At 43.6% G+C, this 13,554-nt stretch overlaps 1 protein-coding gene across 16 annotated transcripts in view; it reads left to right on the forward strand.

Annotated features, from left to right (window-relative positions):
• The window catches only part of JADE1 (jade family PHD finger 1), a 67,976-nt gene that overhangs the window by 19,614 nt on the left and 34,808 nt on the right, over window positions 1-13,554 (forward strand). For 9 of the 16 annotated variants that reach the window (XM_005555913.4, XM_065545467.2, XM_005555912.4 and 6 more), the window contains exon 2: window positions 2,138-2,215. In XM_005555913.4, coding sequence (XP_005555970.1) covers window positions 2,164-2,215 — 52 coding nt within the window. In that variant the 5' untranslated portion in view covers window positions 2,138-2,163. Of the gene's footprint in view, window positions 1-2,137; window positions 2,216-7,234; window positions 7,307-13,554 lie in introns of all 16 variants that reach the window. The other 7 variants (XM_045392870.3, XM_045392872.3, XM_045392871.3 and 4 more) reach the window with 1 other exon arrangement.

Here is a 13,554-nt window from a genome sequence, read left to right on the forward strand (position 1 = left end):
AGAAAAGGCAAGCAAACTTCATGATGTTGATATTTTTATGTGCCACGTAGGGGTAAAGGGAAGGAGACTTCACCGAAGAGAAAAAACCCAAAAAGAGTTAGACCTGAAGGCTTATATACAATTTTAACAAAGGGTGATAAACTGTGAAATGACCTGTCAAAGGAAAAGGGAGTTTAGGGTTTTTTGACTGCTCTTTTATAGGCCTTTTTAGAGTGGAGTTTTAGTTTTTTAAAATTGCTTTCTTATTCAGTCACAGTGGTTCTCTACATTTTTCTTTCTTTTTTTTTTTTTTGAGAGGGAATCTCACTCTGTCCCATAGCCTGGAGTGCAGTGGTGTGATCTCCACTTATTGCAACCTCCGCCTCCTGGGTTTAAGCGATTCTCTTGCTTCAGCCTCCTGAGTAGCTGGGATTACAGACGCGCGCCACCATGCACGGCTAATTTTTGTATTTTTAGTAGAGACGGGATTTCACCATATTGGTCAGGCTGGTCTCCAACTCCTGAACTTGTGATCCGCCCGCCTCGGCCTGCCAAAGTGCAGGGATTACAGGTGTGAGCCACTGCGCCCGGCCCGGTTTTCCACATTTTTTTCTCCACACCATTCCTATGTGCCACACTTCTGTTGTTGTTGTTGTTGTTGTTGTTGTTGTGTGTATGTGTGTTGAGACAGGGTCTCTGTTGCCCAGGCTGGAGTGCAGTGGTGTGATCTCAGCTCACTGCATCCTCCGCCTCCTGAGTTCAAGTGATTCTCCTGCCTCAGCATCCTGAGTAGCTGGGATTACAGGCACCCGCCACCATACCTGGCTAATTTTTGTATTTTTAGTAGAGATGGGGTTTCACAGTGTTGGCCAGGCTAGTCTCGAACTCCTGACCTCAAGTGATCCTCCTGCCTTTGCCTCCCAAAGTGCTGGGATTACAGGGGTGAGCCACCACACCTGGCCACGTTTGCATTGTTAACACCACATCACACATATTGTGATTCCCAATGAGGAGGAGGTTAGGATGTACTTTTCTGAGAGGGTGGATGCGTAGGTAGGTGATGAACTACCATACTTTTTCTGACTTGAAAAAGTTCCCTTTCCTCTTTCGGATTCATTGAACTGACAGACCAGTGCCCTGAAGATGTCAGATTGATCAGTAATTTTAATTCGGAAAAGCTTTTTGTATTTGTTTAGAGAGCTGCCCTATGTGAATGTAACCGTGAAATCATCTGTATACGTTCATTGACTGGCCATTCTGTCTCAGTCCACTGCCTTCTTACCTAAATGCAGCCTTTCTCATACTTGAGGGTAGTGCTAGAATTCTGTTATCATCAGCTACCTGGGAGGAGTTGGCCAGGTGCGCTGGGTCTTTGTACAAACTGACTTCTTATTTTGGCTGGATTTGGTTGTATTTGTCCTGAAGGGAGTTGAGGTGAAGTGGAGGGGAAATAGTATTGGATTTGGAATTAGAAGCTCCATTCCCACAACATGACCTTGGGGAAGTTGCTGCTTAACCTTTCTTGGCTTTAGTTTCTTAATGTGAAAGGGAGGGGTCTGGATCAAAATTGTATAATGTCTGTGGTTCCTTCCTGTTCCATCTGTGGGGTTGGAGATGGCTGGAGGAGACATTTGCATTCCTATTACCCCATTTGTTTTGTTTCTTTCGGCTTTTAGGGTTATTTAATATAATTTGCCCGAGAAGCATAATCATGCCCAGTGCAGTGTAAATATTCACACATCCAGGCACAACCCCACCCCCAACATGTACGCATAAAATATGAATCTGTCTGTAGTGAAGAAGCACAGTACAGTGTTCATTGCTGTGGATTTTTTTCTGCAGTGCTTGCTGCCAGTCAGCTAAATACTCCTGGAGTAGTTATAGTAATAATGTCACAGGAATATAGAAAGAAACCTGGCACCTTTGGGAGACCTACTGATACGTGACTTCTCCACCCTTCCCCCTCCTTTTTTAACCTGGTCTGTTAATGATTGTACCTAATTATGTATCTTTGGTCTTTTTACTGTTTACAATTCAAATGCTACTTAAAGCCTTTCGTTTGCTTTTGTTTGCTGTGAATCCTGGGCTGCCATCTGAAGCACAACTTGATGATTGTGTATTATCATCTTGGGTTAAGTGCTGTCTCATTGCTTTGCAGGCTGCCTGCTGTTTCCCGGGGAGATCATGAAACGAGGTCGCCTTCCCAGCAGCAGTGAGGATTCTGACGACAATGGCAGTAAGTCCTGCTTTGTTGTTCTTGGAGCCTACCAGGGTTTGGGTCAGGGTGAAAACATGATTTTTTAATGTAATGCTTTAAATAGCCGAGGCCCTTTGCATATCAGGCAGGTCAGAGAAAGCCAAAGCCTGGAGAAACATACCTGAGTGTGATACTGCAGGTCTGTAACCAGATCTTGCTGGGTAAGGTTGATTGCAAGCAAGCATTCCTGAGGCTTCCTATTTGTTATCCTGGGAGGAATAATCCAGTTCTAAGGGTCACTGGTGTGTCTGGTTTTCCTAAACATCATTTATGGTACTTCGCAGTTGCGCTTTGTGAAAGGGGAACTTAATCAAAGCCAGGTAATCATTAACTGGTTCAACTCAATACAAGGGGAGGTTGAAGACTGCCTAGTGTGATGTGAAAATTATTAAGTACAGGTTCTTAATAGGTCGAAAGTCCCTGCTCTTCACTTGGTTTTCATGTGACTGTATTTAATACTACTACTGTCTGTATCTCAGCTCTCTGGCAACTTCATATTTTCACAGTGCAGCTGAGAACCAGAAGTTAGTTGGCTTCCAGGCAGTCAAAACAAATATCACACAGTGTCTGTGTATTGAGAAGCTAACAGACTACTCAGAGAAGAGCTCCTCTCAGATAACAGGGAAATTTTGTACCTAGCACAGTGCCTGAGCTCTAGCCTGTTAGCTTCTGTTTTACATTACAGATTAAACCCAGTACGCCTTGAAAGAATGCTTGTGTGATGGGAAAGGAGCTGGGCCTGCTTTCAAGGAACTGTGCTTTAGACATATATAAGAACAGCTCTGATGGGAAAGTCATCAGGGCAGTAATAGAGATGTCTTTTTGATGCACTGTGGAAACAGATGCAGATACAGATTCAGAGGAGGGGAGGGCAGGGAATCCTGTAGAGGAGATGAAGGTTGTATGGATCCTTAAAGGTGAAATACTTTTTAGGCAAATAGGGTTATTTTCAGTTTTCTGTGCTCCAAGTTTTCAGCAAATTAAAAGCTGCACATTAGAAAGCAAGGCTTTGCTTTCTAGGTGCGACCCTGTTCAGAAGAGGGGACCAGGAACGTGAGAAACAGAACTCAGAGTGGTATTTCAGTTGGTGTGCTTGGCACAGCCATGGGGCTATTGGGGAGGAGAACTGGCCGTTATGGGAGAGTGTCAGGTGTGAAGGGCTTGCGATGAGGAGCTCTAAGGAATTGAGAGTTTTAGGGCTGACTGCTGACGTTGGCAGCAGGAGAGAAGTGAACTAGTTGAGAGAGGGTGTAGGGGCTCCAGAGGGAAAGACCTTTCCTCTTATTTCAGAGAAAGGTATTGAAGGTCTGTTTCCAAGTGCAGGCAGGTAAAGCCGCCCGTCCAAGCCTTTGGGTTTGGGATGCCCCCTTCCGAACTTCTGAGGCGCTTGTCGTTTCATAATCCTCCCTACCTGTTTTCTGATGTTTACAGTTTTAGGCATTTTACTCCTTGAGGCAAAAACATGCTTTGAAATTTCTTCTCTGCCCCTGTGTGGCGCCTATCAAAGTGTCTTCGTGAGTTATAAGTACTCCATAAATGCTGTTTGCTTGAGTACATAATTTTGTCCTGCATTAATTAAAAAAAAAAAAAGTCTTGCCTGGCCCGGTGGCTCATGCCTGTAATACCAGCACTTTGGGAGGCTGAGGCGGGCGGATCACAAGGTCAAGAGATCAAGACCATCCTGGCCAACATGGTGAAACCCCATCTCTACTAAAAATTAGCTGCGCGTGATGCTGCACACCTGAAGTCCCAGCTGCTCTGGAGGCTGAGGCAGGAGAATCACTTGAACCCAGGAGGTGGAGGTTGCAGTGAGCCGAGATCGCAGCCCCTGTACTCCAGCCTGGCGACAGAGCGAGACTCTGTCTCAAAAAAATCTTGCTTTTAGAGTCAGAATTAGTCAGAAGACTGCTTGATGAATTACCTCCACATAAAGATAATGCCCAATAAAAGCTTAAGAGCCCTATTTAAATATTTTTCTCCGCGTTGAGCATCAGGTATATGCTCACTCTGTCTGCTCTCGTCACTGCCTCTCTTCCTCCTTGGGAGAGCTGGGTTAGAAAACTTTCTCGTGGATGTCCTCTCAGATTTAGAGCCTTCTCTTTTCTGGACCAGCATTGTTCCATAGGATGAGAATGTCCTAACATAGTGCAACCGAGGAGCTGAATTTTAAACCTTTGCTAATTTTAATGAATTAAAAAATTTGAAGACACGTGGCTAGTGTCTACTGTATTGGACAGTGTAGTTCTGGACCCTGGCTTAGTTTAGTCCCTCTCAGTTGTCCAGAGGCTCCTAGTAGCCCAGAAGGCCCCATATTAGTCAGCTTAGGATGCTACAGAAAAGTACCACAGCCTGAGTAGTTTAAAGCAACAGAAATTTGTTTTCTTACAGTTCTGGAGACTAGAAGTCCAAGGTGGTGGCAGGTGTGGTCTCTTCTGAGGCCTCTTATGGTTTATAGATGGCCTTCTTACTGTGTTCTTACTTGGCCTTTCCTCTGCGCAGGCATCCCTGGTGTGCCTCGGTGTGACTAAATTGGATTACGGCCCTCCCTAATAGCCTAGCCTCATTTTAACTCAGTCACCCCTTTCAGGGCCCTGTCTCCAAATTATAGTCATATTCTGAGATTGGAGGTTAGGACTTCAAAGTACACATTTGGGGATGGGGGGTACAATTCAGCCCATAAAAGCCCTAGAAGACCAAATATTTCTTTCTTTTTTTTTTTTTTTTTTTTTTTTTTTAGACGGAGTTTTCGCTCTGTCGCCCAGGATGGAGTGCAGTGGCACGATCCTGGCACACTGCAAGCTCTGCCTCCTGGGTTCATGCCATTCTGCTGCCTCAGCCTCCGAGTGACTGGGACTACAGGCGCCTGCCACCACACATGGCTACTTTTTTGTATTTTTTAGTAGAGACAGGGTTTCACCATCTTAGCCGGGATGGTCTTGATCTCCTGACCTCGAGATCCGCCTGCCTTGGCCTCCCAAAGTGTCGGGATTACAGGCGTGAGCCACCGCGACCGGCCAAATATTTCATCTAAAATATATATGTTCAGGACAGATACGGTGGCTCATGACTGTAATCCTGACACTTAGGGAGGCTGAGCTGGGAGGATTGCTTGAGCCCAGGAATTGGAGACCAGCCTGGGCAACAAAGCGAGAACGCATCTCTGTTAAAAAAAAAAAAAATTCCACCTAGAATTCTGGTTAGAAATGAAGGAAGAAGAGAGTGTTCACAGTCCCAACCAAAAGTGTGTCTGTCAAGTCACAAGTCTGTACTGGCCTCTGTCAAGAAGCTGGGCGTGGAGAATTAAGGTAAATATAGGTTACCAAAGGGTTAGCCTAGGCTTAAACATGGAAATCTGGTGGTGGAGGAGAGGAATGATAGTTGCTAGTAGAAGGTTGGTCGTCCTTTTGTCATACAGCTGGTTCAATATAAAGTATATGTTGATGCTTTATGGCCATGCTGTCTGTCCACGCTCAATGATTTGATAAGGTGGATGATGGTAGTGGTAAACACAGAGTTCTCATTAAGAACTTCTGGAATGCCAGGCTTATAAAAAGATGCACATGCTCATTTCCATGGAACACACCCCTTTCCATCCCGTCTGAAGGCAGCCGGTTCACAGTGTAGGCCTTTGCCACCAACCCACTCATTTGCATTGGAGCCTTCCTTTTGTATATAACTGGGTGGCCAGCGTCGGGGGGGCATGCCTTCTGTCCCTGCATTCAGGTCCACAAAATGAGCCCTACCTGGGTTAACTACCCATACCCTGCCTGCCTTCAGCCGGGCCTGTGCATTTGGAAGGTTCTGCTTACAAGAAGGACAGGGTCTATGCAGTGGCCACACCTCAGCCTCTCCAGCCTGCAGGCCTGACAGAATTTTGGCAGCACTTCCCAGCCCAGTGCAGACCATGTCCAAGTGAAGGAGAGGCAGCTGCAGACGTCAGCATGGGGCTGCAGCACCAGCCACAGCCATGGCTGGGACTTGCTGGCCTCTGGTCTGGAGCCCTTTGCCTTGTTTTCTGGCCTGTTCCAGAGGAGTACCAGGGTGGTATTTACAGTTGGGGATGGACAGACATTTTCTGTGCCAGGTGCAAGCCCTTATACAACTGCAGTCATAGTTGAAGCCTTTCTCCAGGTGCCCTGGAGGTCCAGCCCTGCAGTTGGATGGAGTAATGTTGGGGTGTTTGCAGGCAGCGTCTGAAGTTGCTGGGCTTCTGGTACTGGGTGGCTCAGCCAGTCTCTGAAGTTACACATTGCGCCAGAGTGTGGCCAAGGTAAACCCTTAATTTTCTGCTTTCTAGCCCAGGATCCTGTCGTTAGGGATTTGGCAAATGTGGGAATGGGGTCCGCTAACTACTTTAAGTACAGTTGACCCTTGAACAACTCCCCCCACCCTGCAAATCAGAATTCTTTGTATAACATTTGGCTCCCAAAAACTTTTTTTTTTTTTTTTTTTTTGAGACGGAGTCTCACTCTGTAGCCCAGGCTGGAGTGCAGTGGCCGGATCTCAGCTCACTGCAAGCTCCGCCTCCTGGGTTCACGCCATTCTCCCGCCTCAGCCTCCCGAGTAGCTGGGACCACAGGCGCCCGCCACCTCGCCCGGCTAATTTTTTGTATTTTTTAGTAGAGACGGGGTTTCACCGTGTTAGCCAGCATGGTCTCGATCTCCTGACCTCGTGATCCACCCATCTCGGCCTCCCAAAATGCTGGGATTACAGGCTTGAGCCACCGCGCCCGGCCAAGGCTCCCAAAAACTTAACTACTAATAGCCTACTGTTGACCGGAAGCCTTACTAATAACATAAATAAATATATTTTATATGTCATATGTATTATATATTGTATTTTTACAATAAGGTAAGCTAGAGAGAATATTAAGAACATCATAAAGAAGAGAAAAAATATATATGTGTGTGTGTATATATATATATATAAAATATACTATTCAGTGAGTAAAAGTAGATCATCATGAAAGTCTTCATCCTCGTCTTCATGTTGAGTAGGTAGAAGAGGAGAAGGAGGAAGAGAAGGCATTGGTCTTGCTGTCTTAGGGGTGGCAGAAAGAAAATTCTCACGTAAGTGAACCGGGCAGTTAAAACCCGTGTTGTTCAAGAATCAACTATATTTCTAAAACCTAAAGGACATTTCATTTTATCTTCAGTAAACTTGTGGAGGCTAATTAAGACATCAAGTATCCTTGTTTTTATCAGGAATTATATATTGTTGGTTATCTCAGGCCAATAGTAGCTAGCTCTGATCAACACTGGGTTTTTTTTTTTTTTTGAGATGGAGTCTTGCTCTGTTGCCCGGGCTGGAGTACAGTGGCGTGATCTCAGCTCACTGCAACCTCCACCTCCCAGGTTCAAGTGATTTTCCTGCATCAGCCTCCTGAGTATGATCAGCATCTTTATATATATGTAGCAAATGGTGTTTTTGTTGGTTTTGGTTGTTTTTAAATTTGGTGTCTCTCTAAAGTCCAAAGGGAGATTGGTCTCATTCCTTCCTTCACACAGAAAGAGAGCAGTGTGCTGATACTGTTAAGATTTTCCTAACGTTGTAGAGCAGGGCTTCTTGTTCTTGTCTGACTTCCTTTAAGTTTCAGAGATTTGTTGACTTTCTGTGGGAAGAAGGCCTGGAGCCAGGCTCTGTGTGGGCCCTCTCTGGTCTCCCTGCTTCTACACCTGGGCTAGGGTGAAGTGCTCTGTCTCCCCACCTATCAGAGCCAGGCTCTGCCCCATCACCTGTGATAAGGAATGGGCAGAAAGGAAGCCAACTGAAATTTAAAATTAGTAATTTTCCCACTGACTTGTACTTGGACCTCAGCAGAAATGGTGGGTGAGTGTCAAATGTTTGTGTGTCAGTTGGTTGAAGGCCTAAGTATATTTAAGTATGTTGAAACATTTATGGGCCAGTTCTTTGAATGTATGTATGACGCCTTTGTTTGTTGGAAGTAGAAGTGAGTTGGGCTGTAGAGCTGGGCTATGTTGGGGTAAAAAACTATGGTAGGTATAGGGTCAGCCCCTGATCTAAATGACAGTTATATCAGATGCTTGTCCTCTATCATGCAGCTAAAGCAAATAAACAGTAACTGGATTAAATTTGCCTAATTTGAGATGAGAGTTAACACAGCCTTGCTTTACTCAATACAAGGCTAGCTTGGCTTTTAGGTAACTTGTAGGTGCATTTGTCAGGTCTGTGTGCCCTTGATGTGACACCAAACTGCTGGACTCGATACTTGCCAGTTTTAAGCATCTTACTTTGTTAAGCTGGTTTAACACCTCTAAAGACAGACACCAGCATATTATTTAGTGTCCAGAGCAGTGACTGGGACAGGAGGACTACCGTTTGATCAGTGGCAAGGTTCTTTCATAGTTTGCATTTTGTAGTGCAGCGAACACGAAGACTGCCATTCATTCTAATTTCTGAACCTTTTGTGCATGGCACAACATGAGAAGCTTACCACACACTAGCTTCCAAATGTGGAAGGTGTGTGCAATTGTGTTAGATTTACTCCTGAGGTTTTCCTTATTTTAGATCTAGGGCAAGACAACATGGCTATTTTTAATATTTCAAAGGGAAGTGAGTGTTGGAAGTGAGTGTTGGAGATGACCGGAAAGAACGTTATGCCCGGGCAGGGTCCATGTTCACGGTGCTATGATCTATGAGCCTTTTATAACTTTATATTAACCCAAAGGATTCTGTTTTAATGGAAGTTGGGGATATTAAAAACAAGACAAAATGTTTTTCCCCACTCAGTCTTTCCCGTGTTTAACATGAGGTAATGTAACATAGAATTGTTCTTAACTGAACAGTGTATGTCAATAATTTTAAGTCATTTAAATTTGTCAGTAAAGTGAACTTTAGGTAATAATTTTACCTTGTGAATGGCAGTAAAATAGTTTTAGACATTATTAGCAGATTTTTAGAGTTCCCAACTCCTTTCCTGAAAGCGACAAGAAAATAAAACAAAATTTTACTCGTCATATGCTTAAATTAGTTTGTCATTAAATATCAACACTCTGGAAACAAACAAAATGCAAACCAACCCAGCGTAATCTTACGCAGTTTTTAACAGTAGCAAGCACACTGTTTTTAATGTTTTGCTGTAGCATAAATCGCTGACTCCTGGTCTTTTCAGTATTTAAAATACTCTAATTTCTGGTTTAACCCCACTGTCCTACCCCTAGTATTTTCCAGATGTTTATAAATTTTGTTTTAATTAAAAGGGAGTGTTAATTATTTTGGTTTTAATAATATTCTGGTAGCTTCCTGACTGCCTGGGAGTGTCTGAGGAGAGCCTGGCTACAGAGTGGTGTTGGTGTAGCAATGTCAAGACACTCCCTTTGAGTCTGTAGCCTGTGGCCTTCCATGAATGTTTCTGTAGATGTAGGTGCATTCCAAGCAGGAAACAGTGGCTCCACAAATCTATCTTTAAATGTATTATTGCTTTATTTTCCTTGAGCTCAAAAGTATATCTTCTATTAGGTGAAACAGGAATAAATTCTTAGTGCCTGCCACCTTGAGTTCATGGGTTACAGTGACGGTTAGAGCATGATTGATTGTCCTCAACAATGACTCTTAAAAAAAATTATCTACTTTTCAGAGAAATATTGAGAATCTGCTGTGTGCACAGCACTGACTGACTTAGCTATGCTCTATGTTGTAAATTCTGTTGTCTTATACCAGTGGCTCTTGATAGATTAACTTTTTGATACAGTAAGAAAATGAGAAGGAATAGATCACAAGTGCTCCTGGACATGGAAGGCAGAGCAGTTCCCTTGGGTTCACAACCCCCTCTTTGGTTCATCAGCAAAGTCTAGGTTTTATACAGACCACTTGTGTGAAGTAAAATAGAATTTTTTTCTCCTTACTGTTAATGGATGGTATCTCAGTGATAAATGTTTAATAGCTTTATTGAGAAATAATTGACATACAGTGAGCCTCTGAGCCTCATATATTTAAATTGTGTACTTTGATACGTTTTGACATGTTTACACCCATGAAATCATTGAAATCAAGATAATCCTTCCCTCCCACTTTTCTCTAGTCTTCCACTGATCTGTCACTATAGATTAGTTTGCATTTCTAGAGTTGTATGTAAATGGAATAATACAGTATGGACTCTTGTTTTTGGTCTGGCTTCTTTCAGGAGAATTACTCATGAAATCATTGAAATCAAGATAATCCTTCCCTCCCACTTTTCTCTAGTCTTGCATTGATCTACTTTCTGTCACTGTAGATTAGTTTGCATTTCTAGAGTTGTATGTAAATGGAATAATACAGTATGGACTCGTTTTTCGTCTGGCTTCTTTCACTCAGGAGAATTACTTCAGCATTCATTGATGTTTGCATGTATCAGTAGCTCATTCCTTTTTATTACTGCAGGGTGGTATTCCACTCTATGGATATATACATATACCAGAGTTTTTTCATTCACAGTCTGTTGGTGGATGTTTAGGTTGTTTCTGATTTTTGGCTTTTCTAAATAAGCTGCTAAGATCATTCCTTATGCCAGTGATAATTTAAATTTAGTTTCTTTATCAGTTTTTCCCTATCTGCAAAGTACGTTTAATAGGATTAATTTCACTTTTCCTCCTGTATTGTATCAGCACTAGGTAAATTAAGAGGAAAAGGAACAGACTATTTTTGGGTGGACTAGAGTTTCTCTTGGTTATTACTATTGGATACCAAGTATGTAGCATCTTTGTATCTCTGTTTTTAAAAGCAAATGTGGCGTAGACAGCAGTTTTCAGGATTTATAAAAGCAGTCCTAGGAAAAGCTTTCAAATGAGTGTCATTATTTGGGTTGTGTTCTATGCCAGCAAAGCTGCAAGCTTCCTGGGAACCTTGGAAACTACTTAGGAGGGATCCTGACAGTTCCTCAAGAAGAGACAAGAGGGTCAGAAAACCTGAGAGTGAACAAATTTGTTGTTTCTGCTTTAACTCTGAAAGTATTTGACTCTGGAGACCCTCTTCTCCCAAGTTCATGTTAATTTTTAAAGTATAGCAATGGAGTGATTATCTAAATTTCTGGCTTCGTTCCTTATCATTTATAACCTTTTCCATAGTAATTCAAAGCAGAGGAGGATCATCCCTTTTTGTTCTGCTTTTCTTTCCTTCCCCAAACCTTCTGGGAATTCCATCCAGACACTGCGTGTGCTTTTCCTCCTCTCTTCTTTCAGGCTGTGGACCAGCTGGAGGATGGCCTCCAGGACAAGAGGGAGAAAGAGAGGCCTCTTTATAGACCCTAGGAGCCACCCAGCCACCTTCATCTCCAGGTTCCTAAGTTGGCATCTGTCTTCTTTCTTTCCAGTAATGACCAGATTTAGAACTTCTGCAGGTTGGGCTCACCCCAGTGTGCCCAGAATATTTCTTTCGGTGTGGGGGTGAAATATTCTTGTTCATTTAGAGTCTAAAGAGGCACACTTAGTATTTATTTAAAGAATAATTTTCTAAAACATTTACTGAAATGCCATGGGGCCACCAGCGGGAGGTCCAGTTCTGCTGATTCTGCTGGCGGAACAGCAGTCAGTCAGTTGACCTAGTAATGAGCCTCAGAACTGGTGCTCAAGGGTAGTGCCGACGTTGTCCCTGTCAGGGAAGCGTGGCAATCCCATTTGGTCTTGGTCATTGCAAATCTGATGATAGGCTTATGTGCAGAATCTATTTCTTAAGGTCCCCAAGGTTTTAAGGGTGCTTTGATTCTCTGTTCCTGTCTGTGGAATCTGTAGAGATAAGAGCTTCCTGTCTGAGTGACAAATGATTTCACCGGAAGAATGGCAGCTAACCTTAACCTTTGGCTTTTATTTTTCTGGATTTTGTTAATTTTTGGAAAATGGTACAGTACGTATTCAGAATTGGGGTGATGATTATTAAAAACAGGAGGTGGAGGTGAATTATCAGAAAGTTGGACAAATACTACATGTGGGTGTTAGGGCTCTTTCAGATCTCTGGCAGCAGTACGGCACCCACAAGTGGAAGGTTTTGCACTTAAGTTGTCTTTGTAACAAATTAACAGGAGGCAGAGGCAGAGATGGAGAAAAGGGACTGGAATTATTGGGAAGTTGAATTGACCCAGCCATTGATTGTGTCCTGAGTGAGAGGAGTCTAGGATGACTCTTAGATTTCTGATGTCAAGTAGAAATGGTGGTAATAGACATCAAAGTAGGAATGTAAGAGGTAGAACAGGTTTGGGTAAAATGTTGAGCCCAGTTTTTATAATGCTGAGTTGACAGATAGATAGAAGGAATACCTTAGGGTTGATGTCTTATGTGAAGGTGAAAATGGATCTGGAGCTTGGAAGGGAGGTTAGTCTGGGAATGTAGGTCTGGCAGGTTCCTCTGGGTGTGCTGGGTAAGACTGTGGACATGGGTGAGCGCCCCCTGGGGAGAACATTTGGAGCAAGAAAAGAACAAAGAGTTCAGGAGAAACCCATGTTGATGGGATACATGGAGAGGAGGAGCCCACAGAGTGGAAAGAGAATTGCCACTGAGGCTGAGGGAGTATTTCAGACAGGATGGAGTTGCTGGTGCTGAGAAGTGTCAGGGCAGACACGAGCTCAGACTTGGCAGCAGTTGGGAGATCCTGTTAGGCAGCAGTTAGGTACCGTGTTATGGGGGAGGCCAGATGATAGGTGTAGACCCCCTTTGTAAGAAAGGCAGAGAACAGAGCCAATTGGCATTTTTTGGGAAAGTGGAGCAAATTTTAGGGGTTATTTGGCAGTTGACCCCTTAGTCTTCACTAAGTTTGTTTACCTACCATCCTCCCTACTTACGGCACTATACTACCTACTTCGTCTACCCCATAGGCCTGAGGTTCCCTGTCTAGGGATTACTAAATTTTTATGCCTTGTCGAGTCAAACCTTTTTTTAAAAAAGTGTTTTAGAAAGCTTCCTGAAAACTCAGTAAGATGTTTTTCTTTTCTTTTGTTTTCTTTTTTCTTTTCTTTTTTTTTTTTTGACGGAGTCTTGCTCTGTCTCCCAGGCTGGAGTGCGGTGATGCAATCTCGGCTCGCTGCAGCCTCTGCCTCCTAGGTTCAAGCAATTCTCCTGCCTCGGCTTGCCGAGAAGGTGGGATTACAGGTGCCTGCCACCATACGAAGATAATTTTTGTATTTTTAGTAGAGGTGGGGTTTCTCTAAGTTGGCCAGGCTGGTCTTGAACTCCTGACCTCAGGTAGTCCACCTACCTTGGCCTTCCATAGTATTGGGATTACAGGCGTGAGCCACCACCCCTGGCCTGTTATTTTTTCAATTTGTGTTTAGCAGCATGAGACTTTGAACCTCTTCAGTGCAGGCTTATGGGTGAAGACTACACCTGCATGG

Source organism: Macaca fascicularis, chromosome 5 (genome assembly GCF_037993035.2).
Source record: "Macaca fascicularis isolate 582-1 chromosome 5, T2T-MFA8v1.1".
NCBI classification, from domain to species: Eukaryota; Metazoa; Chordata; class Mammalia; order Primates; family Cercopithecidae; genus Macaca; species Macaca fascicularis.